This window comes from Alligator sinensis, unplaced genomic scaffold (assembly GCF_000455745.1).
Source record: "Alligator sinensis unplaced genomic scaffold, ASM45574v1 scaffold1835_1, whole genome shotgun sequence".
NCBI classification, from domain to species: domain Eukaryota; kingdom Metazoa; phylum Chordata; order Crocodylia; family Alligatoridae; genus Alligator; species Alligator sinensis.
The window spans coordinates 26,931-49,830 of record NW_005843455.1 but is presented as its reverse complement, the minus strand read 5'-3'; the positions used below and the strand labels follow the sequence as shown (position 1 = coordinate 49,830).

The following is a 22,900-nucleotide window of genomic DNA, read 5'->3' as shown; positions in this document are numbered from 1 at the left end:
CCCCCTCCCCTCCTAGCCCCCTCCCCATGGCTGCCCCACCCACCCCAGCTCCAGCCCTTTAAGAAAAAAATAACCAACCTCCCCCCGAACTCACCAGCTTCTGCAGCAGCCTCAGGGCATAGCATGAGGCAGTGGGGGGCAGCAGGGATCATCCCCACTCACCTTGGCACCTGCATGGCAGCTGCCTCATGGTACAGGTGCAGTGCAGCTCAGCAGGCACTGCATGCTGTCTGAGAGTTGGGGCAGCTCCATGTGTCAGCTAGAGCCCAGCATCACTCAGCCTCAGCTCCCACACAGTGTGTGGTGCCCTGCGGAGCTGCGCTGTGCCCGTGCCATGGGGCAGTTGCCGTGTGGGTGCCAGGTGGCGGCAATCCCTGCTGCCCCTCACTGCCCTGCGCTGTGCAGGGGGGGGGCTCTGCTATGAGCACCCAGAGGCCCCAATCACCGCTGCTACAGGCGGTGAGTGCGGGGCTTTTTTTTTTCTTTTTTTGATTCCCAGATGCTGGGGCCAGGGTCAGGTGGGGGCGTGATCGGGGAGTGGGGTCTGCACAGGGGGGCCTCTGCCAGAAGGCCCCAGATCCCCTGCTGCAGCCAGTAAGCATGGGGCTCTCTTTTTTTATTTTTATTTTTTAAAGTGCCATGAGGCTGGGGCCAGGTGGGGCAGTCATGGAGGCTTCTCTCGCAGCTCCGCCCGCCTGGGGAGAGGCAGGCACAGCTGGAGGAGCTGCTCGGCTGTGCCTGCCTCCCCCCGGCCAATCCAAATCACCGAATCTCTGAATCAGCACCGAATCTTCCAAAGCTGATTTGGCCGAATCAATTTAGGACAGTGATCTGAATTGAATCACTGTCCTCTGAATTGGCTGAATCTGAATCCAAATCAACTACTTCCCTATTCTCATAGGCCTGAAGTTAAATGACAATTAACATTCCTGTAGTCAAAGAACAGCCACACTTACTCCATGGACAGACTCAGGTATGTGATTACACTTGCACTGAATACATGCTTGCTTTTCATGGCAAGATAAAGAGTCCTACCTGATGTAACTTAAAAAACCTTTCAATTTCTTCTCCATCACCACTGACATTGCTAACAAGGAGATGTCGTAGCTGATCTACAGGTCTGAGTTTGTGAAACATAAAGCTCCCCTAGAGAAAAATAAAACAATTCTGAAGCAAAAATATATTCTACTTTTAAACTGACAGATATCCAATACACTCATCTTTAACACACCAGGGGCTTGGATTCATTACACTGTTAGCACAAAGTACAACTTGAGTGTTGTTTATAACTGAAGTCCCATCCACCCACAAAAATCTGTGGCTCAAAAGAAGCAGGGTTATATTAGCTTCACTGAGTTCTGGGTTGTGAGGCTAAACTGCTAGCAAAGCTAGCTTGGATATTCTTCTACATGCCACAGTTTTCAGTGAAAATATACTCTCTTTCCTCACTGCTTGTGCTCTTGGCTGTGTGTCCCAGTTCTGAGTATCTCTGCTCCAAGATACTCTAGGATTCTCAGTCAACTGCAGCAATTACAGGAGATATTTTCCTTCAGGGAAATGGTAAGAAAGGCACAGGAAGAAAATACGTGCTCAAATAACCTTGCCTACAACTTCACTGCAAAGTGCATGGGTTCCAGACTGAACTAAAGCACAGTAGGTGCTTTAACTTAAATCTTCTCTCCCCCTGCCTGTATAAGGCTGCACAGGTTCAAAGAACAAACAACCATGGGAGGTCTTCTCAATCTCCCTGAGAAAGTAGGGCAATCGGCTAGTTACCTCAGGTGTCTGTACATGAACGTGCGAAGCCTGGGAAACAGGGAGAACTGGAAGTTCTTGCACAGACGCAGAACTATGATATATTTGGAATAACAGAGAATTTGTGGAATAGCTCGCATGACTGGAATACGGTCATGGATGGGTGTAAACTGCTCAGAAGCAGAAGAACATACTCAGAGTTCCAGAATGAAACTGGAGATAGACTCATTGAAAGTCTCTGGGTTCGTTAGGGTCAGAGGGAGAGCAACAAGGGTGATGTTGTGGTGGCGGTCTGCTGTGGACCAGTGGACAAGGAAGAAGTGGTGGATGAGGCTTTCTTCAAACAGTTAGCGGAAGTTTCCCCATCACAGGTCCTGGTTTTCATGGGGGACAGCTAGCTGCTGGCATGGGATGTGCAGGGTAACATGGAGGGTTTCTACACATGTCAGCAACAAGAGGAAGATAAGGAAAAGTGTGAGTCCGTTACTGAGGGACCAACCTAGCGATGCGGAAAAGGCTGAAGTACTCAATGCTTTTTTTTACCTTAGTCTTCACAGCCTACTGCATCTCACAGCAGCTTAAGCAGGTGAGCAGCCAACAGTAGCAGAAGAACAGGTTAGGGACTACTTGGAAAAGCTGAATGGGTATAAGTCCATGGGGCTGAACACAATGCACCCGAATTTGCTGAGGAAGTTAGCCAATGTGATTGCAGTCACAGGCCATTATCTTTGAAAATTTGTGGCAATTGGGAGTTCCTGGATGACTGGAAAAGGGCAAATATTGTTCCTATCTTTAAGAAAGGGAAGGAGGAAGATCGGGGGAACTATAGACCAATCAGCCTCACCTCAGTCCCTGGAAAAATCATGGAGAAGATCCTCAAAGAATCCATTTCTAAGCTCTTGGAGAAGAAGGTGATTAGGAACAGTCAGCATGGATTAACTAGGGGTAAGTCATGCCTGACCAACCTGATTGCCTTCTATGATGAAATGACTGGCTTCATGGATACTGGGAGACCAGGGGATGTGTTATAGCTTGACTTTAGCAAGGCTTTTGATATAGTCTACCACAACATTCTTGCCAGCAAGCTAAGGAAGTACGGGTTGGATGAATGGACTGTAAGGTGGATAGAAAATTGGCTGAATGGTCAAGCTTGAAAGGTAGTAATCAATGGCTCTATGTCTAGTTGGCAGCCAGTATCAAGCAGAATGCCCTAGGGACCAGTCCTGTGGCCAGCTTTGTTCAATGTCTTCATTAACAAATCTGGAAGATGGGATGAAGTGCACCCTCAGCAAATTTGCAGATGACACCAAACTGGGGGAAGAAGTAGATGCACTGAATATGGCTAGGATTTAGACAAACCTAGACAAATTGTAGGATTGAATCAAACAACATTTCATAAAATTCAGTAAAGACAAGTGCAAAGTCCTGCACTTCAGATGGAAGAATCCCACGTACCAGTACAGGCTGAGGACTGACTGGCTGGGCAGCAGGTTTGCAGAAAAGGACCTGGGAGTTACAGTGGACAATAACCTGAATACAAGCCAACAGTGTGTCCATGTTGCCACGAAGGCTAATGGCATACTGAACTGCATTAGTAGGAGCACTGCCAGCGGAGCAAGGAAAGTGATTCTCCCCCTCTACTCGGCCATGGTGAGGCCACATCTGGAGTACCGTGTTCAGTTTTGGGCCTAGCACTATAGAAAGGACGTGGGCCAATTGGAGATAGTCCAGTGGAGGGTAACGATAATGGCGAGAGGGCTGGGGCATGCAACTTCTGAGGAGAGGCTGAGGGAACTGGGCTTATTTAGTCTAGAGAAGAAAAGACTGAGGGGGGATTTAATAGCAGCTTTCAACTACCTGAAGGGTGGTTCCGAAGAGGATGGAGCTAGACTGTTCTCAGTGGTGGCAGATGACAGAACAAAGAGCAATGGTCTCAAGTTGCAGCAAGGGATGTTAAGATTAGATATTAAAAAACACTTTCTCCCTAGAGGGTAGTAAAGCACTGGAACAGGTTATCCAGAAAGGCTCTGGAATCTGCATTCGTAGAGGTTTTTAAGATCCAGCTAGATAAAGCCTTGGCTGGGATGATATAGTTGGATGGTCCTGCTTTGAGCAGGCAGTTCGACTAGATGACCTGATGAGGTCCCTTCCAACCCTAGTATTCTATGGGCTGGAGGGTTCTGCAAAAGCTGTCATGTAGAAATGCATATCACAGGACAGCTACAAGCTAAAGTCTTGGTTAGCAGAATTTTCACCTGCTAATCAGACTGCCCTGTGCAGCTCAAGCTTTGTTTTTAGTGCAGCTACACTTACTTAAACTAGCTGCTGCAAGCCCTGAATTATAATAGCCCAGTCCTTAAAATTCTGCAGCATTTGTATAGCACGTGCAAAGCATGTATCTGTACATTCTCTACGTAAGTGGTGTTGTGATGGGACCAGCTTCTCAAGACAATCTGGCCCTAGAACACCGAGTCCATTAACAGAATTGGCAAATGGCTCCCAACATTGTTCCCTTCACCCCACCTTCACTATTGGTCACAATCCTACACAATTACTCACATGACTAGCCATTAGTAGGACTGGGCTGCTCATTAAACTTTATATTTATGTTTCTTTTCTAATTTCCAAACACTGTAATACACACCTGGGCTGACAGCAGGACAAATTTCTTTGGTGGCAGCATATGCTGTTGTACAACAACAGGTGAATCAGTTATGGGAATAATGTCCTTATTTAGTGGTGTTATAATCTTTTGAACCTTAAACTCATCGATGGAAGAAAGCGCCCACGAATGCCCATCAACGCGCGTGGTCATCTGAATGAGAGATGAACTTGATCAGAAGTCTGATACAGAATGCATTTTGTATATCTACGGTAATATCTTACAAATCATTTAAAACCACATGGGACAGAAATTGAACAACTAGAATTCTCTAAAATAAACAGTTGCCTAAAATTTAATGTAAGAGCAAATTGCTCTTAGGGCAGGGAATGTCTGTTCAGTATTTATAAATACAAATTGATTAGGGTCTCCAGATGCTAGTAAAATACAAATAACTATCACATTTACTCAAATAGCACCCCTTCCCCCCGAAAGACATGCACCTTGTTTAAGGAAGGCAATATGAAGTTTTTTCACAATTTTACCTGCCACAACATGGGCTCACCATAGCTGAATGCTGGCCACAGGGAGGATGGGCAGAGCCCACCCTTGCACGTCACTCACCCTCTCTGCAGCTCCATACCTAGAAGTTTAACCCCCACACAGCTACTGCTGAATTGGCAGTAGCTTCTGGCTAAAAAGCCAATTCGGCAGCTTTGAAAGGGTTAAACCTCTAGCTGCAGTAAGAGGGTAAGTGGCTAAATTCTGCTCTTCCTCTGTGAGGCTGGAAGCCAAGTGTGAAGCCAGTTCCCAGCAGCTATTCCAGTGCCCCCTTTTCATCATGGACATCACTATCTTTACTTAAGACCTGTGCTTGAATTTTGGAGGGCTAATCTTCAGGAAAAAGGTGCATTTGGTATGCAAGTAAGATATGGTAATAGGTAAGTTCTCTAACAGTACCAGAATCTAAATGCTTATGAACAGTTTAAAACCCCCACCCCCAAATGCTACTATCAAACCACAAATATTTTTAAAATGTCCAGTCATAGAGCAACTGTAGTTTAAATATAATTCAGGCCAATGCGTTTGATAAATAGGATGCAATGAAGTCTACGTTTGTTTTAGTTCATAACTCTTAAACCAATTTGTAATTTTCTGGTTTCCAAGCTACACCTTCACTGTTTTAACATGATTCTACCAATACCTGGGCATGAGACCAGCTACTCCAGTAACTCCCTACACCAAGATGAGTAGTCTGCTCTCAGCTCTCCCCATATACCACAGCTAGATAATGAGGCTCTGCTAAAACAGTACTTCTCAAACCATGAGTCACGACACAAAAGTGAGTTGCAAGAATATTTGAAATGGTAGCAAGCAAGTCCCAGAAAGAGGCAGGAAAAGCATGGGATTTCCTTTGCAGGCTGGCAGCCTTCCAGCCTGCAAGGAGCTACTTGGGGAAATGGTCATATGTGTGTCTGCACGCGCACATGCATACGGCTGGTATGCAGCCAAACAGGGGCGTGGGAGCAGCCCCAGCAGCTGGATGCAGGCAAGTGTATGCAGAGTGGGGGCTGGAGGTCCAGGGCTTGCTTGGGGACTGTCCAGGTGTGTGTACTGGAGGGGGGAGAAGAGGTGGGGGTGCCTGCCAGCACTGGGGGAAGGTGGTAAGGCACCGAGGCTACATCAGGGGATGGGATGCAGGGGGAAGGTGCCTGTCCCTCCAGTGGGGAAAGGAGGTAGCAGGGAGCTGCATGGCTGGGCCAGCAGCACTGGGGCTGGTGAACGTACTCGCAGGGGAGAGGCGCCAGGGGCGATGCTTGTGGGGAGGATGGGGTCATGACCAGGATGCCTGGCACGGAGCAGGAGCTCCAGCCCAGGGCAGGGAGGTGCCACAGGCCTCCCCTCCTTCTCCCTCCAGCCTGTGCTGGGGCTGGACTCGCTTCACTGCTGCCCGCATGAGCCACAGCCACTGCAGCCACCGTGCTCCAGCCTAAGCGGGATAGGAGCAGTTGGGGGCCCCCTCTGGCTGGGCTAGAGGGGGCAGAGGGCGGTGGGTTGGGAGGGATGGGCACCAGCATGGCCCAGAGTGGCAGGGGACTGTGGGGCATCAGCAAGGCCAGGGGCTGTGGGTCAGGACTGACCACTGATGTTTACAAATGGGTCCTGGTACAAAAAAGGTTGAGAATCACTGTTCTAAATGACCAAACCACAGAGCACCTCCACAGAAGCTATGTAATCATGAATTTTACACATTGCAGAGAAGAAACAGACACAAGGAAAGTGACAAGAGGAATCCTGCTTTCCCCACTTACAAAGATATGCCTCAGAGATTCCTTGAAGCACACCTTTAAGTGGGGAAAACTATGTTTTCCCACTTACAAAGACACACTCCGGGTAATCTCCGAAGCATGCCCCTGCAGGATTGGGCCCCTGCCCAATGAAGGACAACGGGTGATGTGTGTTTTGCCCAATGAAATGGGTCTGCTTTGGGAGGACACATCCTGCCACAGCTGATTTGCTTCATTTGGAGACATCTGTTTATACCCAATGTTTCAAGAAGGAGAAATAAGGGGAGAACTGCAGTTCAGGTACAAGTTTGCATGACACACCAGTCCCCTGCACCAAGCTGGCCAAAAAGTTGTTGTAAGCAGAGGGTAACAAGGACCTGATGCTTCTACTGTAAAAAGATCTTTAGGAGAAAAGGAAGAGGGGCAAGATATCTTTACAACACTTGTAAAACCAACTGAAAAAAAATCAGCCCAAACCTGACTTTACATAAGACTTCGAAGTTAACCACTTTCTAGTTTTCTTTTTGGTCTTATCTTGCTCACCTTGTCCCTGATTTTGTTTTGTCAATATTACCTTTGGGTAATATTTTTACTTGTCCGCTTCAACAGTAATCGAGAAATCTTCCCAATGCTGAGCATTGCGTGGAACAGCCTATCTGAACTGATCCTATAAAGCAACTCCCTCCTTTAAAGCCATCCTAAAGACACACTTTTTCTGGCACACAAATAAGAAATTGGCCAAATAACAGCAGGCTGAGTGGACACCTCAGACAGCTGATGTGTGTTTGCAAGGTATGGTTTATCCTTGTTTTGACTAAACCCTCTGCCCCACCCTTCCACAGTTGCTCCTCTTAGATTAAAAACACTTTGTAACAGGAACTGTGGCTTGCTGTGTTTGTGAAGTATGCCCAGCACATTGCAGGCACCACTGGAATATGAACCAGAGAAAATTTTCAAAGATTTCTAATGGCCAAGGTGATTCAATCAACTCTTATTTGCATCTAGCTGAGCTCCAGCTTGGCAGATATCACTAAAGCAGCAGGTCCAACTGCCAGAAATACCTACCAAAATTACTATATTGTTTGGTAGCTTAATAAATATTTACTCAATAAACAATCACAGGAATTTTGCTTAAGCTATGTTCTTCCAGAAATGAACTTAAAAATTATCTTGGCGCCTAAATATTTAATTAATAATTTAAACTGTATTCCATCAAAAAAAACCCATCACATAATTTAAAATACAGTGCTTCCTACCTGCGTTTCCATCATAGCTTTTTGAAAAGGGAAAGAATCATGATTGATGCACCACAAGATATCATTATCCTCATTTTCAGAAGCTGCCATCAGTAAGACACCTGAGAAAATGGTACAATGTAAGTTTCTGCTTCCAGTAGGGTCTTTATATCAAATAAAAATAGTTTTAACAATAGTGTATGTCCAAAATAAGTCTCTTCTAAAGCTTCCTTTATTAATCTTACAATGTGAACAACATCATAAGAAGGAATAACCTATTGAGTTTATAAACTTAAATATCTTGGGGTCATCATTTTGACTTATATTTAATGTCACTGTTCTTTTGATTAAGCAGCTTCTCATATCCTTTTTGTACTATATTTTGACATGCACTATAAATATATGCACTAGTTATAAAGTCAACGTGATGAATATTGAAAGCTGTTCCTTAAAACAGACTCATTCCATCACAAGGATAATGTCAAGAATGTGGATTGATGCATTTAGAGGGTGATAACAAAGGTAATTTTTAATTATCAAGGAGGAGATAGTTGATAAAACAATATATGTATTTCTCTGATGTGCTTGCAGGATGGGTGCACTTCCACAACACCAAGGCCCTTCCTCATCAGGAAGCTCATCAGGAATCATGCCACAGCTAATTTACATGTACAGGCAGTCCTTGACTTACAACGTTTCGAGTTACAACACTTCACACTTACAAGGTTTATAAATTGACACCTTGTTTCAACTTTCTGACATCAGTTTTGACTTTACAATGCTTGATCCCATGCCATGCCACGCCACGCTACGCGAGCAAACAAGTTCGCTGTGTTGCCGATCTCCCTGGAGAACATCTGTCCAAACTTCCTTGGACACTTTCTTTAAGAAAGCAGACAAGACTCCAGAAAAACCTGCAGCCAAGACTTCTGAGAAGACTCCAGCCAACAACCCTTCAAAAAGTCCAGCAAAGTCACCTCAAAGAAGTCCTTCCAAATCAATATGATTGCTATTTACAATATAAATACATTAATGTAGCTATATTACTCATCTATAATTGATTAAATACAAAATTCTGGGTTATTTTTGGTGAAAATAGGGTATCGGGCCTTGGTTCAGGAACCAATCCCAAATTTATAACATTGTTTCCTATGGGAAAATTGGTTCAGAGTTACAACTTTTTGACTTAAGACACAGTTTTCAGGAACCAATTGTGTCGTAAGTTCGAGGACTGCCTGTATAATTTTCAGACAATATCCACAGGTCTATCCATATGCACCTGCATTTATGTTTTTTAATGATAGGTTAACAATAATTGTTTGTTATCTGGGCTCAGAAACGATACAATTTTACACCTGATCAATTTTGTCTTCACTCTTCACTTACCCTAAAAAGAAGACCTACATGTGTAAGTCAGAGTGGATTTACACATTACAGACTAACCAAAGTAGACGAACATTATGATATACATACACATGTAGAAATTTATCTGCTTTGGTTAGTCTATAAGGTGTAAATCTACCCTGTCTTCTACTTGACTTCAGACTACCATGGCTAACTACATTTCACTATCATGTACGTTGACGTGGCCCTAAAACCACAAACTATGGAGTAAAGCCTTAAACTGAAAAAAAGTTAACTATAATATAAAAAAAAAAAGAAAATGAGACTAAATTTTCGTTGAAATCATTTTGGGGACCATCTGTGACAGAGATGTTTACACAGTCCGGTGGGTGGCAAATTGGCTTAGCGGTCGCACCCACAGAGTGGTAGTAGACAGGTCCGTATTGACCTGGAAGGATGTGGGTAGTGTGGTCCTGTAGGGTTCGGTCCTTGGACCTGTTCTCTTCAATATCTTCATCAGTGACTTGGATGTGAGTGTGAAGTATACTTTGTCCAAGTTTGCTGACGGTACTAAATTGTGGGGTGAAGTGTACACTCTGGAGGTAGGGAATGATTGCAGGCAGACCTGGACAGGTTAGAAAAGTGGACAGTACCCAAAGGGATGCAGTACAACAAGGACAAATGCAGAGTGCTGCACCTAGGGCGTAAAAATATCCAGCACACCTGCTGGCTGGGAAATGACCCTCTCAGCAGCACAGAAGTGGAAAGGGATCTTGGAGTCACAGTGAACTCCAAGATGAACATGAGTTGTCAGTGTGATGAAATCATCAGCAAAACTAACCGCGCTTTATCACGCATCAGCAGATGCATGGCAAATAGAACCAAAGAGGTGATACTTCCCCTCTATGTGGCACTGGTCAGACCGCAGTTGAGTATTGCATTCAGTTTTGGGTGCCGTACTTCAAGAAGGATATTGATAGACTTGAGAGGGTCCAGAGGAGGGCCACTTGCATGGTAAGGGCCTTCCGACCCTAGCATCTATGAGTCTACTGCTCTGTGAACCAGATAGGATTGCTACTGATAGCCTCATGGAAAGTCTAATCTAGGATACCTCTTCTGTCTGTTGGGATACCTCTTCTACCTGTTGATAGACTCAGATTTGCTGAAAAGTAAAACCTGTTTTTGCTTTTGTATATTTGTGTGGGCAGAAGGGACATTACACTCATAGGCCTTAACATTTCCATCCTCTCAAGCTGCCTGCTGTAAGCAGCAGTTACAGTAGCTTTACTAGTTATAAAGGCCTTCAAGAATGGATCTCATTTAAACTGTACTCCATTGCTTACCCTTGCTGTAAAGAGCTCTGTGCACTTTGGATGGCTTCTCCACATTTGAAGAAGCTGAAAATCCTGGAGGCAAGCGGACGTGAACCAATGTTAACATGGAGGGCCTTGCTGCCGGATGCTTAAATGGGGATGTACTAAAATACAGTCGTACACCTGTACAAGACAGAAAAAGAATCTGAATGGATTGGTGTGAATGATTATAGGTTAGTCAACTAAACCTGGGAGGCTTAATTCTGAGACTTGCAAGAAATTCTGTGCAACCCTTATGACATTATTTCATGAAATGAACTGACTTTCCAGGCCAAATGATGCTAATTGTGGTCTGTCATTAACTCCCTGTAACTTCTGGCACCTTACTATTAGCCTTACCTGTAAAATAGAGGTAATATTTATGTGAAGATGACAATCTTTATAAGGTGCCTGAGTACTCTAAATAAATAAAATGATAGAAAAAACATAAGATCATGTTGTTAGGACTGTTGTTATTTAAATGCTCTCACCCATTTTTGTTGAGATAGATAGCCTTGCAAAACATGCATTTGTCAGTTTTCTTAGCATAGCGGTAATATTATCAATAGAGAGATTATTAATACTTAATGATAATTAATATTAACAGTAATAATTTCTTACCTGCATGTGTGATTGCCAACAGCTGACAATCTATGGATTCCGAATTTTCTATCACTGCTATTTGAACAATAGGCTTGAAAACAGAACGATCTATAGTCCTTAAAAAAAAAGTTTCTTGTAACTGATACCATGCAATAAGTAATTCAAACAAGTAAACAAACAACACTATTAAAATGTTCCATAATATGCACAGAAAACCCATCACCTCCCAGGAACCATTCCATATCATAGTCTTCATATTACCTGGCTATATTTCCAGCAGCAGAAACAACAGCATTCTGAGAAACAGAAGCAACTCGTGCCATTCCTTGACCATCTTGGCCCAAATCATAAACCTGTAATTTCATAAAACTGTTTAGAGGTTTCATAATTTAATCAATTCACATAACTTTGCCCCACCACACAGTAGACTTATTTCAGTTCTCTGAAAGCTTCAGGTTCCCATACATCAGCAGCTCCAGATAACAGCCTTCCTCTGTCCTCAACAGAAAGGACAGAATATATATATTATCATTGAGAGAGATGTAGGAAATGTTCCTTTCAGTAATCCTGAGGTATATGGAGAATCCTCATATATATACACACTGGATTTACTCTGTTCCAAGATGAGGTTTTCTTTCACTCAACATGGGGGAAACAAAGCCTTGTCTTAGAATCGAGTATGGGACTGCTACAGCCAAGAGCCATGCAGAACGGCAATGTCCCCAGCTGATCCAGGTGCAGGGGGAAGCCCAGAGCTGCTCCTGACCTGCTCTTTCAGCCCCTGCTCCCTTTCCATCCCCTCCACCTGCCCTGCTAGCTGGAAGCAGGTGCTGGAAGGGGGAACCTGTGTGCTGCTATCACTGCTGATGCCCCCAGCAGATACAGGCACAGGGGAGCCCCAGAGCCACCTCTGACCTGCTCCTACTCCACGCTGCAGGGGGCAGCTATGTGGGAAGCCTGACTTGGCTGGGGAAAGTGGCAGCACAGAGGTGCCTCCTTCCAGTCCATGCTCCTAGCCAGCAGAGAAGATAGGGCAGGGAAGAGGATGCAGGCAGAGAGTAGGTGGTGGAAGGAGGAACCCTGCACCCTCCTACAGCTGTATCCAGCTGAGTCAAGCTCCCCACACAGCTGCTCCTTGTGGTAACAGGGGAGGAGCAAGACAGGAGCAGATCTGGGGCTCCCCCTGCACTCAGATCAGCCAGGGACAGCGGCAAAGGGAGGCAGGTGGGGGGCAAGTAGTGGAGGGAGCAAATGGTGGGGTCAGGCTGTTTACTCCCCACAATGCTTTCCCCACCACTTGTACCCCAGCTGCTGCTTTCCCCACAGCAGTAGTGGAGGGGCAGTGGCAACACACATTTAAGACAATCCTCCAACAATTAAATTATTTACATTGAAAATTATAACAAATATAACAAATTGGGGGTGTTGGCTTGAATTAGAAGTCTTCTTGGCTTCGGGTAAGTATCACATTTTTCACATGGGGACAATAAAAATTACATCGCCAATAAGAGATTCCAAAGAGGACAAGCCCTCCTACCTGTATTACTCCTTTTTCTGAACGGGTGTATAAGATGTTTCGAGAGTTGTCAATAGCAATTTGAACTATGGGATCTGCAAAAGGAAGAACATGGAAATTATGACTAGACTTCCTGTAAACTACTTCAGACAGACCCTTTACTGCACTAAAGATTTACATGGACAGATCTGCATTTTGACTGAATTACTCTTCAGAGCGTAGAGATGGTTAGCTGTGTTAGCCTGAGGTCAAGCAGATGTTAGGATCAGGTGGCACCTTAGAGATTAAGCAGCAGAGGCAGATTTAAGTTTTTGTAGGCACCAGCACACTTTGTCAGATGATCCTATTAGAGCTGGCCAACTCATTTACAGTGGGTCCATGCTCAGCAACATAAAAAAGACCTTACTAGAACAGAGTAAAATGAAAATTACCATTGTTCAATTCATCTCAAAACAAGCATTTTAAATATTTGTATAATAATCTCAAGTTAAAATATGCTATACAAAGAAATGGGACTAAAAGGGGGAAGGTGAGGAAATCAGCCCAGCATATAACTTCCTAATGATGTACTATAAATCAGACACATTAATCACAGAAGCCAAACTTTTTCATACTCGACACCAAAATCCGCATTTAGGCATCCAAACAAACAACCTGATTTTCAGAATTGCTTAACAGTTGCAAATTCCATTAAATTTAAGTAAATGCACCCAAGTACTAAAATATTGGTTGGTTATTACTGTATTTACATGATCTAAGATTACTCTGAATTAAAAGCGCCCCCCCAATAACTAGATTCTATACATAGAAAATGTATAAATGTTATAATTTCCAATTTATAGAATCTAATTATTGGAGGATCATCTTTAATTCATTCTCCTGACTGCTGAGGGGAGGCAGGCAATGCAGAGAATATGTTGGGTGGTCAAGCAACTTGCCCCCTGCTTGTGCCTGTCCCCCACAGAAGCCTTGGGCCCCTCTTTCCTTTCTACTTTCCCTCCCCGGCCTTGGTTCTCCTCCCTCTTCCCACTCACCAGTCTCTGCTCTCTACTTTGCCCTGTTATCTACCCTTGCTCTGCTCCCACAGGCACCATCCATCCTGCAGCCTGGGGCACAGAGCAATGCCCCAGACTGCAACATGGACAGAGCCTGCTGTGCAGAGTGAGGGAAAGGGGGTGGGTAGGAAGGAAAGGGGACAGGCGGGGAAGCAGAAACTGCATGGGCTGGGGGGAACATGATGGTGTGGGGACAAGGCTGTAGAGGGTAGATGGTGGCATGCAGAGGCAGCAGTGGAGGGGGGGACAGGCAGCAGCTGAGGCTATGACCCCCAACCCCGGGTAGGGGCTGAAGTCTGAGCCACAGCAGCTGCCTGTCTGCCCCCTGTCTCCTTCCACCACTGTACTTGATTCTAAGATGAAGTACTTCCCCCCACCATGCTAAATGGAGAAACTCCCACCTTGTCTTAGAATCATGTAAATACAGTATTTTAAACATCTGCATTAATTTTCAAGCTGTTCATATTTTATCACCTACCATCTTCTGAGAATGTGAACTGCAGCAATGAAGGAATAAGAAAAGAGAGGGAGCTCTTTGAATGATTGATCTTCCTACACCGTTGACTAAACCAGCCAGCCTCAGCCTACAATTACAAACAAATAAAGTGTTAAAGAACTAAAAGAACCAATGCTAAACAAAGAAGGTTGTTCGGTCACACAACAAAAAAAAAAGTCACCTACTAAAGTCTAGCATGCTACAGGGAAAAAAAATATATTTTATATTAAATGTTATTGATGACGTATATGAACACAAGAACACCAGAATGTTGTCGTCAAAGTGGCAAAGGAAAAAACCCACAAAACAGAAAAATCTTCAAAATGAGGATGATGGAACAAATTAAAAAAAAATGATCTAAAAGTTTTCTTAAATGAAAATATCCAACTCTGACACCTTTGATTCCCTGGTACTTGCATCATTTAACCGTGACTAAGAAAGAAGTGGAACCTAGAAATTCTTAAAACAAAGTTGGGTACCATGGGCCTCCTCACAGATTAAAAAAAAAAAAAAAAAGAAAGAGCAAGAAAGGATGCTTCAAGCTTGTTAAGGATACCCTCTTAAACTCTGAACAAGCTTCTTTGCTGGTATAAACCGTCACAGCTTCACTGACTACAACATATTCCTGTGGAAGAGCTGGCCCAAGCTGTCTCTTTACTTCTACTGAACTATTCCAAGTAGGTTGAAATGTACATTGAGCATGAGGATTTTGATCAAAATTTGGTACGTACTTAATGCAAACAACATCACATAGAGGCACTAAACTTGCAAAACAATCAATACAGGTACTGGAAGGATCAGAAGACTAAAGGGTGAGGAAACAATGGTAGTAATCTTGATGGAAAGTAAGCTTGATCTAATAAACAAAGAACTGGAACCATCCAAGCACAAAGCTGAAAAACGATTCAGAGAAGATAAGAAATCTTCTCATACAATGCTTCATTACATCTTATTTACAAAATTGCAAGCTTTTTATTTCAGACAAGGTGAGACATTTTAACATTTCTATGCTTTAGAAGTCATGAGATGCTAGGTCTCATTTATAAAACTTTATGACTTCTTTTACCATCTTTTCGGTCTCGACAATTCAGAGCAAGTCTGTTTTAAACACATGATGACAATCCATTTGCACATAATGGCACAACTATCAAGTTAAGATTTAAAAAATATATGCTTCGTGTTAGAGGTTCACACCCTTAAAAAAGAAATATTAAGCACATTTACTGTGCCCCACATGCCCTATTCTGGTTTTGTGGTGTACGCTTATGTGAAAAGCATTTGTTTTATTCACTTTGTGATTGATGAATATTTTCAGAAAAAGAATGCTGAAAACATTAAACAAAAATAAAAGGGACAACAATTTGACACTGACAATTGGGATCATAAACCAGATGCTTTGTAAACACTTAGCTGCAATCCCCAGTTCAAGGGAAGATTTACAGACCTTAAATTGTTGTGATTAGAAGTACGCAAAGCAAATTTCAAGAGAACAATTCTGGTTCTTTATAAATAAAGCATTTTAGATACAGATTTATAAATAAAGCTTTTGCAAAGTTACTAATAGAAATATTTCCATTGATTTCTTTCCAGTGGGCTACTGTCAACAGTTTCTATATATTTCCCTGAAGGTTTTTCAATTCACATATTACTATACCATTTGAATGCTAGTGTATAAGAAATAGTAAAACTGGTAAGAAATATTTCCGAAACTAACCTTTTATTATTGAAATGAAAACAAAAAAGAAAAACAAAAGGAGTGAAAATTATATACTAAAAAATATTTCCATTAGTTTCAAAGGGCTATCACTTAGAAACTGTGTTTAAAATATTGACTACTAAGGAATCTTTATAGCTATATCATGGTCTTCTGGGAAAGATGCAATTTTGATGATTAAAATTCATTGTTATAATTACTCTCTTTTCCCCTTCTGTAATGACTATTTTGGTAACAGAAACATCCACAGAGAAACACTTATTTCATAGATTTCATAGTTATTAGGGCAGGAAGGGACCTCGGAAGATCAAGTCCAGCCCCCTGCCCCAGGGGCAGGAAGTCAGCTGGGGTCATAGGATCCCAGCAAGATAACCATCCAATTTACTCTTGAAGGTGTTCAATGTAGGTGCTTGAACCACCTCCGATGGCAGGCTATTCCATACCTTGGGGGCTCAGACATTAAAGAAATTCTTCCTCATGTCCAGCCTGAATAGGTCTTGCAATAGTTTGTAACCGTTTAACCTCATCATCCCTTGGGGCGCTCTGGTGAACAAACATTCCCCCAGGTCCTGGTGAATACCCCTTATAAACTTATAGGTGGCCATCAGGTTGCCCCTGAGCCTGCACTTTTCCAGGCTGAAAAGTCCCTTGGCTCTCAGCCTCTCGTCATAAGGTCTGTTTTCCTGACCTCTGATCATGCGCGTGGCTCTCCTCTGGACTCTCAAGCTTCTCCACATCCTTTTTGAATTGTGGAGCCCAAACAACGGGAAAATGACGTCCCAGGATTTGTTCGAGAAACATCTACAGATGTAAGCCAGTGTTTTGCTTGCTTTACTGGCTGCAGCATTACGTTGCAGGCTCATGTTCATCTTGTGGTCAATCCTGACCCCCAAGTCGCTCTTGTCCGTAGAGCTAGTCAGCGTAGCCCTGCCGAACCTATAGACATGCTGCAGGTTTTTCCTCCCAAGGTGGAGAACCTTCCATTTTTCGGTGCTATTAAAATAGCTCATATTGCTAGACATCTGTTTAGTATTATATTAATATTAGTTTTTTTTAAGAGAATGTGGTGGGAAACTGTGTTAATGGCCTTCTTAAAGTCCAGGAAGACGTCATCCACCCTGATACCCTCATTCAGGGACTTTGTGACCTGATCGTAAATATAAGTCATTGTTGACTCCAGGATAAACATGAGCCGCCAATGCAAGGAAGCAGTCAGTAAGGCTAGCTGCACTGTGTGCATCTACAGATGCATCACAAGCAGGTTCAGGGAGGTGATTCTTCCCTTCTATGCGGTATTGGTCAGGCCACAGTTGGAGTACTGCGTCCAGTTCTGGGCGCCACACTTCAAGAGGGATGTGGCTCACCTTGAGAAGGTCCAGAGGAGGGCCACTCGCATGGTCAAGGGGCAGCGGGGCAGGCTCTATGAAAAGAGGTTAAAGGGCCTGAATCTATTCAGCCTCCACAAGAGGAGGCTGAGAGGGGATCTGGTGGCCAGGGGGGACCAGCGGGAATTGGGGTAGGCTCTGTTCCCCCGGGCACCACCCGGGGTTACTAGGAATAACGGCCACAAATTGTTAGAGAGAAGGTTCAGGCTGAACATCAGGAGTCATTACTTTATAGTTAGGGCTGTCAGGCTCTGGAATGGGCTCCCAAGTGAGGTGGTACTCTCTCCTACCTTGGGGGTCTTCAAGAGGAGGCTAGATGGATATTTGGCTGGGGTGATATGACCCCAGCACCCGTTCCTGCCCGGGGCAGAGGGTTGGACCTGATGATCTGTTTAGGTCCCTTCTGACCCTAAGCGCTAGGATACTATGATTAACTCTTATTCCTCATTAAATAGATCTATTTGGATTTTCATTTACTGATTTCTATTTCATTGATATTCCCACACTTGTCTCCATTGACCACTGACAACAAAAGTGCTCTATAGTTAAAATTTTGAAAGCCACGTCAAGGTCTTAATAACCCAATTCTGATTAATTTTACTGGAAATCACATCCAACCTGCTGGGGGTTTTGGAAAATGTTACCTGAAGATTATACAGTACATGCAGATTAGATCGCTCCATACGCCTGTTAGGTCTCATATTAAAACTAAGACTGAAACATCTTTGGAACAAAGATTGTCTCTTAAAATGCCTAGCACAATGAGCCTTGAAGGGCTGACAATGCAAATAATTCATAGTTGTCTGCTTATTACAATTAAAACACTAATTTTACAAGGCTTAACTACATAGTGTCCTACTAAGAGACAATGAGACTGGGTCCAAGAACAATTCACTAAACTGAAATTGAAGTTATGACAAAAGATTAAGCCCCATCCAAGCCAATTTCTGTCTTTATCAGTTTCTGTTAATCAGAACAGCTAATGCACAGTCAAAGTAGTTTTGGCTGAGTAAGATAAGGGAGTGGAAACAGCAGCTTCCTTACGAAGATGTCACAGAAGATTTCTCATCCCATATGTGCCCTTTTCTGATTAAGCATAATTTGCTTTTTCCTCATATAAATTAGTAGTTTCTCATCTGCCAGGACTCTAGACTGATAGCATTTCTGTATTAAGAGCCCAAAGCTGTCACTCAAATTAAAGCATGAAAGGAAATTGTAGAAATACAACAGAAGAACTGAGATCAAATTTAAATTTTCAAGTACTTTAATCCTACAACCAAAAAAAAAAAAAAAGACTATATTCACCTGGTAAGCAACTTCATATAAACAGCCATCCTTTCCAGCTAAAAAGATACGCCCATTGTCAGTGGAAGTTATTGTCAGAATGTAGGTGTTATCAGTAGGGAGTGAATAGAGAGGATCTGGTAGCAACTGCATTCCACCAGACATACTGTCATTGAGGACTCCCGTACCTACAATGAAGAGAAAAATGTTTTCATATCCTTGGGTTAGCTCATTTCATTGCTATGCTTCTACATCGAGATCTATTTAAAAAGAAAAAAAGAAAAAAGAAAAAAAATACACCAAGAGTTTGTAGCTCATTCAGCTAATATGTACCAGAATGGTTATTCTTTCAAAACTGAATTGACAGACTTTCTTTTCTCACAGCCAATTTGGTTTACAAACTTTCAAGAGAAGGAAAATGTAACACGTGCTGTATTTTAATGTAGTTTATGGCAACTGTTACCTGACAGATCTAAACATAAAGACTTCTTGGTTTTTCTACCAAAGCAAGGCGTCATAATAGGATGAAAAAAATTAAGTGTCCCTGGGACCACTCAGAATTTCTCAAAACACTCCATTAGGTTCTCTATGTATTTCATGCTGCAAATAGTCATAGTATTGGGTTCTAGTTTTTTATGTTTTAAATCAAACACCACAGAGATCAATACTAGCCACTAAGAAGTATTAACAACTAACATCTCACACACACATCCTCCTCCCATTCCCATTAATGAAGTGAAGTGTGAAGGGTAAGCTAACAGAAGCACCTTCAAAAGAATTACAGGGCAAGTAACACCACAAGGAGGCTTTTCTGAATTTCTGGAATCTTACAAATACGGAATCTTGTGAATTATAGAAAAGGGTATAGTTTCAGCCTGGTTGTGGGATGCCTGAGAAACATCAGAGGAGACTGGCACGCAGGTTTGTAGGTTTTATTATAATTAAATGACCAGTTGTGTAGTAGGTAACATCCAACTAAGAATATTATCCCAGTAATTTATATTTCCCACTAGGAAAATTGAGAATATTACCTGCTTGTATGTTAGCATAGCTAAGTCCTAGAATCACTATATCCACAGGAGTGGCCAGAACAAGTAGGTGACGTACATGTGGCTGGAAAATACCTAAGAAAATAAGAAAAAATAGATTTTAGTCCACATGCCACACACACACAGTATGATTCACCTCTCACTTGCAGGGAGGATAAAAACCTACACTGGTCTAAGTTCTAGTCATATTTAAGATCCAATACGTTATGAGGCTCCATATTTAGAATATAAAAGCTAGATGTTTCATCATCATTCTGCTCAATATGAAACACTAAACTTTAAAAATAATATCTATCTTATTACTACCTTGCTTACTTCTACAACCCTACCTCTGCTCTGCCCTTCGTTACAAACTGAGGCAAGCAACTGCTACACCAAGAAAGGGTCAGAAATCAGTCCCCCATGCTGCATAAAAGTCAACCAGAAATTCCACTCCGCAAATAGTATAAAACACTAGAAAGCTAACTTAGCAACATTACGAAGTACCTAAAGCATAACACTATAAATTCTATCATGTTTACTTTGACTTGTGTATCATTCCATAATGAACTAGAATTTACTGGTTGTTTTTATTTTTACAGTGTTCAGTAGCTACAGAGTTCAGGTCACTGCCATGCAATTTCTTACCTGCCTTTGGCTTCACAAGACCCACTGCAAGAATAGTTTCACTTAGACCATCAAAATAAGCAAGGTCTCCCCTGTCAACAAGTTAAAAATAAATCAATTTCTAAATACACAACCTGAAATGCATGTAACTATATAACAATTTGAATAATATCCTCCATTTTTTTAAATGGAAACAAATCCTTCAGATGGACCTGGAGAAAAAAAATATTCTCTGACACTGACAGTTTATTAAGTTTCAAATATGCATGTTTTTAATTTCTGGTTCCCTGCATGTTCACGTATCTATTTTGTAATATATAGCATTTCCAAACAACGCCACCTGCAGCTTGAGAGAGAGGGTCTTTAGTGTATAAGATGCAATTGCTTCTCTTTCAGAGAGAATTACATTTAAATTATTGTAAAAATTAAAATACTTATTGCAAAATTATGAAACTGATATTATTTGATGTTCTATTAAGGTGCTAAGAGACTATGGTGGATGCAATTCAGAGGGATAAGTTGCAAGTAAGGCAAGTTTACCTAAGCATTAACACCCTGTGAGGTACCAATGAAACCTAGTTAGCTAAAATAGGCAGTAATAAGATAAGAAAATAATCAAGATAAGAAGTTTTGTTTGAATACTTTTGAAATCAGGAACCACAGAAATATACCCATAACTTTAGGACAGCAGAGAGGCTAATGATAAAAGTACACATTGTTTTTTCCTGCGATTCGGGGTATTTATGTCTTCCGCATTAAAAAAAAATAAAAATTAACATGCCACATTGGCAACATCGTTGATTCATTTAAAGCAGGGCTATCCAACTGATGGCTTGTGTGTCTCGTGATGCCTGTAACAGGGAGCCAGGGGATTCCATTACTTTAAGAGAGACTGCAGCAGAAAAGGCCCAGGCAACTGAACAGGATTAGCTTCAGGAGGGAAAGCAGCAAGGGAGCAACTAGATACAGTAAGCTGCCCATCAAGCTGAGTGGGCACACCTATGGCAGATCAGGAGAGCACCTGACCAAAGGAGGAGCAGCTCAGCGACTATAAGCCTGAGTTCCTGAGTCAGAGGGGCCATGCAATCCTGAACTCTGCATGGAGAAAATCTCCTGCCAGCACAGGCAGGCAAAGGTGTGGAAGCTGTGGGCCGCAGCAGGTATGCCAGGGGCTCAAGAGAGGGCCGGAGAGCGGGGAAGAGGCTTCTACAGCGGCCTACTAACCCAGAGGGAACTTTGAATGTTTCATTTAAAGCAGTGGGCTTGCAGTGCTTGTTTTAGTTTTTACCAGAGGACCGGATAGTGGCTGGAAAGAAGGGCAGAATTCCATACTGGAGTGTCTGAGAGGTACTCCAGATCCTGAGCTCTATCTGGGGAAGGCTCCAAGCAAGTGGGCCAGGGCTTGAGCTCCGATGGCCAAATAGGGGCAGGCCCAAGCAGAGAGAGCCAAGGGCACTGAACAAAGGGAGATGGGCGAGACCAGGCTGAGACTCAAAAGCTGGGCCGGAGGAAGTGGACCTATGCTGGCAGTCTACAGTGAGAGCAACCAGAGGGCTAAAACCAAGAGGGCTTCAGCCCATACCAACTGGTTCATGGATCTATTCTAAGGTAACATCTGCAAGGCATGGGCATGGCTATAGGGGTGGAAGAAGACCATGAATATCCCATAAGTTGACTGATGCCTTGAGGCACTAATAGACCCAGAGGCCCACATCTGAGTGTCCTGGGGCAATGTGGAGCCAGACTGGGCTCACTCTGGGACCCTGAGGACATCTTCCCTTTCACACAAAAAAAAAATTACGGCAAGGCATGGCAGAAGAGGAAGGGAGGATACTTCAAGGAGCCGGAGTGGGAGCAAGAAGTAAGGGGCCATCTGAGACCATCATGGCCACCCTCAGAGGCCAGGACCAGCTACAAAGCCCCTGAGAAGTTAACATGCAGCCCCCTGGCTCCCACCCAGCTGCAATTACTGCCACAGCTCCAAAAGCTTAGGTGGCCAAACTAACCAGATTCTCCTTCCCTCCTCCTACTTCCTCCCTCTGCTCTTGGGGGTGGGACAGGCAGCAGGAGTGTGCTGCACATGCAGAAGGGGAAAATCCTGGCTGCCTATTCTGCAAGGCTAGGAACAGAAGTTACGCATAAACCAGTTTAAGTGATTAGAAACTGGTTTAAACCTGTAACAGAACGGAAGTTCAGTGCCTATAACTCAGTTTCAAAATGCTGAAAATGGTTTAAGATCAATCTAGTTGAATGTAATATCAGACTTAACTGATTTAGGTCAACCCAGTTTATGAAACTTCTGTCCCAGACCCCTTCCTGGATCAAGTTAAACCACAGTCCTCCAGCATCCCAGGATACTTTGTAGCCCTGGGCTGAGCTGTGCTGTCTGCTCCAGAGACCAGGGTTGGTCCCACCTCTCTACTCCCTAGCCAAAGCAGTGAGGGCTGGCAGACAAGGGGGTGGGAAACTCAGCTGGGGGAGCAGCCTGGTCTACTGGGGGGGGCAGGGGGGTGCTGGGGTCCGGGGCCAGGACTGGGGTTTAAACCTCCTTCCCCATCTCAGTTCACTGACCCTGGGCAGGGTGTGGCCACACCCCCTGCTCTCTGCTCTAGCAGG

General features: G+C 43.3%; 1 protein-coding gene across 1 annotated transcript in view; it reads right to left on the bottom strand.

Annotated features, from left to right (window-relative positions):
- The window catches only part of NUP155 (nucleoporin 155), a 61,235-nt gene that overhangs the window by 27,269 nt on the left and 11,066 nt on the right, over positions 1–22,900 (bottom strand). The window contains exons 4-14 of the mRNA XM_025195291.1: positions 20,306–20,376; positions 19,661–19,753; positions 18,651–18,817; positions 14,229–14,334; positions 12,717–12,790; positions 11,441–11,532; positions 11,198–11,295; positions 10,568–10,720; positions 7,902–8,002; positions 4,400–4,570; positions 1,036–1,146 (exon numbers count right to left, since the gene is read on the bottom strand). Of these exons, the coding sequence (XP_025051076.1) occupies positions 1,036–1,146; positions 4,400–4,570; positions 7,902–8,002; positions 10,568–10,720; positions 11,198–11,295; positions 11,441–11,532; positions 12,717–12,790; positions 14,229–14,334; positions 18,651–18,817; positions 19,661–19,753; positions 20,306–20,376 (1,237 nt within the window). The remainder of the gene's footprint in view (positions 1–1,035; positions 1,147–4,399; positions 4,571–7,901; positions 8,003–10,567; positions 10,721–11,197; positions 11,296–11,440; positions 11,533–12,716; positions 12,791–14,228; positions 14,335–18,650; positions 18,818–19,660; positions 19,754–20,305; positions 20,377–22,900) is intronic.